This window comes from Protopterus annectens, chromosome 4.part0 (assembly GCF_019279795.1).
Source record: "Protopterus annectens isolate FY-2018-M chromosome 4.part0, PAN1.0, whole genome shotgun sequence".
Classification (NCBI taxonomy): Eukaryota; Metazoa; Chordata; order Ceratodontiformes; family Protopteridae; genus Protopterus; species Protopterus annectens.
This window is the reverse complement of record NC_056733.1, coordinates 1,293,861,587-1,293,867,586: the sequence shown is the minus strand read 5'-3', so window position 1 is coordinate 1,293,867,586 and position 6,000 is coordinate 1,293,861,587. Positions and strand designations below refer to the sequence as shown.

Genomic DNA, 6,000 nt, shown 5'->3' with positions numbered 1-6,000 from the left:
AGCACTTGATAAAATTATCCTCTATTTTTAATAAACTATTAAACATTTCTCTCCTTGACATGTTGGGATGGATTATGTCTACTTCAGCCAGTTACTGGATGATTCATATTAATGGGGTGTGATATCAGTGGGCCTATGGCGCACATTTCTGAGAAGCAAAACACATATTAAAATGTTTTATCTATATGAGACCAGAGTTTTTCACTGTGCTCTCGGTTAGAACTCCAGTTTCTATCTGTCTGCACAGTTTAAGAATTATCCTCCATAAGTCAGATCACCAAGTGCTGGGGATGCCTTATGGATCACACAGGCTTTGTGGATCACCATTCAGTGGATTTGCTCTCAGAAAAGCAGTGCGCTCCACTGCAGTTACACAGTATGAAGAAAAAACTACCGTTTGGATGGAATAAAGGGTCTCTGCGTCTGGTCTAACTAAAAAGTTTAAGAAACTGCTGTCCCAATAGGTTTCATGAGGGTTTGTGGAAAGGTTCCATGACTTTTGTCTTTGCAGGAGTTGTTTTATTTAAATATTTACAGTCAAGATGAATATAAATATTAAAGTGTATTCTCTTTCTTCAACAACAGGCATAAATTCTCTACACTGGGGTGATTTTTCAGATACGGATGTAACATGCATAGTTGCATGTCTTATCTCAGACTGCTAGTATGTGCTATGATATAAATGTGTTATAATGCGCTATATTTATTCTGGCAACATTCAGTCATCATATTTTGGTTCACAGTCATAGCCTTAGGTGTATATTATTCAGTAATCACTGTAAGTGCATAGTTATGCATTTTATTTAAAGCTTAAACTCAGCTATTGCAACTAAATAAATACAGTAACTTTTCTGTGTACTAGACAGGCCTATGTATACCAGAGCCACATTGCAAACTAAGGTGTGCACACTCTAGAATCATTAGGAAAAACTTGGAGCAGCATCCTAGAAGCTGGACATACAATTCATTATTTGGTTGGGAATTATAGGGACTTTTAAACTGTCTGCTGGTAATCATCAAATACAGACATATCATTGGACTGATGAGCAGAAAGCCTGCATTCTGCAGATATGTAGACCTTGTGATGACTCTGCCCCAGTGGTGAAAGCATCTTTTTCTGCATGGCTTTCATCTGAATTAGGAGATAAGTATATTAGGAGGGCAACAGACAGGTGAATAGAATAGAACCCCATGGTGTCAGACTCTGGGCAAAGTACAGTAGGAGGTTACATTTAATTAGTCATTTACCACTGTTGGCATTCTGTTAAAATATTGGTGAGAAGTAATAGTAACAAACAGATTTGGGAGGTACACTGGAAAAGGTGTCCACTAAAGTAGAATACCATCAAAAAGAACAGCAGCATTACAGAATTTAGCTTTCAAAATCAACTCAGTATGGCTGCAGAATGTCTTCATTATCAGAGTCATATGAACAAGGCAAATATTATTTCACTGCAAAAGATCAGTGAAAGAAAAAAGGAAACAAACAATAATCAAAATGCACAATATTTTAGGTTCAGAGCTGCTACAGTTTGAATATTTAAGGATATTTAAGTGTGCATTTCTTAATTCTGGCCAGTCACAGCATGAGCATTCTGAATTAAACACTAAGTCAGAAGAGCAAGTCATATGGCTGGTCATTTTTCCAGAACACACATAAAAGCGGGTTTGATTTTCTGGGTCTGCATAAATACCATCAGGTTGAACCTTACAGAAATCCCAGCCATTTGTATGCCTTTCTTCTACTTTTGGCCAGTCACAGCATGAGCAATCTTGATTAAACACTAACCCAGAAGGGCAGGTCATGTTGTAGGTTATTTGTCTGGAACATAGATAAAAACAGCTTATATCCTCTGGGACTGGATACATACCATCAGGCTTATCTTTGCAGAAATCAGAACCATTAATGTGTGTTTCTTCTTTTGGCCAGTCACAACATAAACAATCTTGATTAAACACTAACCCAGAAGGGCAGGTCATGTTGTAGGTTATTTGTCTGGAACACAGATAAAAATAGGTTTTATCTTCTGGGACTGGATACATACCATCAGGCTTATCTTTACAGAAATCAGAACCATTAATGTGCGTTTCTTCTTTAGGCCAGTCACAGCATGAGCAATCTTGATTAAACACTAACCCAGAAGGGCAGGTCATGTTGTAGGTTATTTTTCTGGAACATAGATAAAAATGGCTTATATTTTCTGGGACTGGATACATACCATCAGGCTTATCTTTACAGAAATCAGAACCATTAATGTGTGTTTCTTCTTTTGGCCAGTCACAACATAAACAATCTTGATTAAACACTAACCCAGAAGGGCAGGTCATGTTGTAGGTTATTTGTCTGGAACACAGATAAAAATGGGTTTTATCTTCTGGGACTGGATACATACCATCAGGCTTATCTTTACAGAAATCAGAACCATTAATGTGCGTTTCTTCTTTTGGCCAGTCACAGCATGAGCAACCTTGATTAAACACTAACCCAGAAGGGCAGGTCATGTTGTAGGTTATTTTTCTGGAACATAGATAAAAATGGCTTATATTTTCTGGGACTGGATACATACCATCAGGCTTATCTTTACAGAAATCAGAACCATTAATGTGCGTTTCTTCTTTTGGCCAGTCACAGCATGAGCAACCTTGATTAAACACTAACCCAGCAGGGCAGGTCATGTTGTAGGTTATTTTTCTGGAACATAGATAAAAATGGCTTATATTTTCTGGGACTGGATACATACCATCAGGCTTATCTTTGCAGAAATCAGAACCATTAATGTGTGTTTCTTCTTTTGGCCAGTCACAACATAAACAATCTTGATTAAACACTAACCCAGAAGGGCAGGTCATGTTGTAGGTTATTTGTCTGGAACACAGATAAAAATGGGTTTTATCTTCTGGGACTGGATACATACCATCAGGCTTATCTTTACAGAAATCAGAACCATTAATGTGCGTTTCTTCTTTTGGCCAGTCACAGCATGAGCAACCTTGATTAAACACTAACCCAGCAGGGCAGGTCATGTTGTAGGTTATTTTTCTGGAACATAGATAAAAATGGCTTATATTTTCTGGGACTGGATACATACCATCAGGCTTATCTTTACAGAAATCAGAACCATTAATGTGTGTTTCTTCTTTTGGCCAGTCACAACATAAACAATCTTGATTAAACACTAACCCAGAAGGGCAGGTCATGTTGTAGGTTATTTGTCTGGAACACAGATAAAAATGGGTTTTATCTTCTGGGACTGGATACATACCATCAGGCTTATCTTTACAGAAATCAGAACCATTAATGTGCGTTTCTTCTTTTGGCCAGTCACAACATAAACAGTCTTGATTAAACACTAAGCCATTAATGCAGGTCATGTGATAATTTATTCCTCCAGAACATTTATAATAGCTGGTTTTATCTTCTGTGTCTGGATATATACCATCAGGATTGCTTTTACAAGAATCAGAATCAGTACCATTAATGTGTGTTTCTTCTTTTGTCCAGTTACAACATTGGCAATCTTGATTAAACACAAAGCCAGAAGGGCAGGTCATGCGGGAGGTTTGTCCTCCAGAACATACATAATAGCGGGTTTTATCTTCAGAGTTTGCATAAGTTCCATCAAGCTTGTCTTTACAGAAATCAGCACCACTGGTTGTTATTGGAGATGCAGATGTTGAGGGCGAAGTGCAACCTAAAATGCACAACAGAAACATGTAAGATACATTTTGAAGTTGCATTATTGTTATTTTTTTGGCCTAGCTATCCATACTCACTGAGTATATTTTCCATCTGGTTCTGTTCACATGCTAATCACTTGAAATTTTGCCTTTTACAATCAATTTAAAATCTCATATAGAATGGCTTCCCAAATTTCTGTGAATTGTTACACAATCATTTTAGTTCCTTGTACTGTTCATAATTAAAATCAATCGTATGTGTACATATAGATAGATATCCTGCTCTTCCTCTGTAGAAAATACAGAAGAAAAGAAATCCCCCTTCTTTCTGCATTGCGATGTACTATTAAAACACTAAGGCTCTTATGTAGCAACCAGGAAATGCATTGCCAGGAAACACAGTAAAGCTCTTATCTTATTTTTAAATGTGCCAATTTTGATATAATTTTCCACAGGCTGTTTATTATTTTATAAATCCTAATTTCCACATCTGCTGAAGTTGGCTTAAGTTGGTGGTAGTTCAGCTGGATGTAAAAATTTCACAGCACTTACAGTACAGTAAGTCCCCAGGTGCTGTGGTCAAATTTCCCCCCAGTCAGTTATGAATACAATTTTGAGTCTCACCTGAAAAAAGGACACTGGTCCAGTGGGACTAACCCAGACAATAAAGAGTAAATAAATAAATAAATAAATAAATAAACATTTATTACATATCTCTGGGACGTCACTAAGTTACTTTGCACACTACCTTTTTTAACTTTGAATCCTTCCCTACACCAGTGCTTGCATGTAATTTTTATGATTTTTACTGACAAATAAATCAAAGGATGCTCCTTTTATCTAAATCAGATGAAACAAAGTGTAAGTCAAACTATTAAACCACAACAAAACATTGCTACACACAGTCAAAAGATGCAATAACAAATGAGTGACTTGGAAAAATAATTTAATAGAAAGTAAAGCACTTTCATCCTTTTACATAAATACCACAGACTTCATCAAAACCATCACTCATAAAAGTCAGTTCATAATAGTATGTATAAAAGACAGTAGACAATACTATCATTCAATCACCATTCACCACACATTGATGTGTGTTTATGTGTGTGTCTATGTATGTATACATGTATGCATGCATCTTCCTTTACATGCCCATGTCTAGATGTGTGTGCATATGCACACTTATAGCTCTCTCTCTCTCTCTCTCTCTCTATATATATATATATATATATATATATGTGTGTGTGTGTGTGTGTGTGTGTTTTTGTGTGTATTTGTATGACATTGCATGAAATATGTGTTTGCATGTGTGATAGCTGGATAACTATTTTTCCTGCATGTATTTATCTGATAGCTTGCTAAAGAATGGCAGTTGCATATCTGTTTCCAGTCATCTTTTGACCACAAATACTTTACATGAAGAGCATGCTGCAGATTTTGGTATGCATTCATGTTCCTACCTCCTCCTTTTCTAAGTCATTCTTCTACGTGTCCCCTCCTTACAGCCAGAGAGTTACTAAATGTCATTGCTTGCTCTTCATTATTGCCAATAATGGGAGTCATTCTTGCCTACCTCTAAGAGGATTAGCCACTTTTGGGAAAGATTTTAAAGCAATGCATGCCAGCAACTGCAAGCTATTCTGCTGCATATGGTGTTATCATTCCTAAGTCATGTCTGAACACTCTACATCAGATTAGCACACCCTTCTGAAAAGTAAACAGCACGCACACATGTCTCAGATTAATCAATTTACCTAGTCCAAAAAGTAAATTGTAACTCACACCCCAACCTGAGATAACATCTACCTCCCAGAGTCCCAGTCAAAGAATAAACAGTAAACCACACCTACTTTTCAGATGCTTTCACAAACTTTGCACATCCTGAAATAACCTAAAATGCTGTCCTTCAGAAAGGTGAAAATGCAGTAGCTTATCAGATGGGCTGCACATTTGAGTGAGTGATTACTCACCCTAACTGTAAAGAATGTTTCATTGTGCTTATCACCAAAACAAAGATCTGACATAGAAAGAAAGATGCTGGAATGTGTCACAGTACTAAGCTAATAATAGTTCATTACCTTCAGAAACTCCCAAAAGTGAACTGACTTTGCTAATGAATGGGTTAATTCCCTGGTTGCACATGGATCCCATGAAGTCATCATAGTCAAGAGCCCAGATCATAATACCGCCAAGTTTATGGTCCTTTGTGTATTTTACCTGAAACAAATGGAACTGAGTCATTGACAGAACCACAGGAAATAAACACTGCATATTTATTAACTATTGCACTCCCTTTCCCCATCATACAAAACGAGGAAGTTA

General features: G+C 36.9%; 1 protein-coding gene across 1 annotated transcript in view; it reads right to left on the bottom strand.

The window, feature by feature from the left end:
- Positions 1-807: 807 nt before the first annotated feature.
- Positions 808-6,000, bottom strand: part of LOC122799843 — a 118,660-nt gene continuing 113,467 nt past the window's right edge. The window contains exons 10-11 of the mRNA XM_044069173.1: positions 5,757-5,895; positions 808-3,692 (exon numbers count right to left, since the gene is read on the bottom strand). Coding sequence (XP_043925108.1) covers positions 1,450-3,692; positions 5,757-5,895 — 2,382 coding nt within the window. The 3' untranslated portion in view covers positions 808-1,449. The remainder of the gene's footprint in view (positions 3,693-5,756; positions 5,896-6,000) is intronic.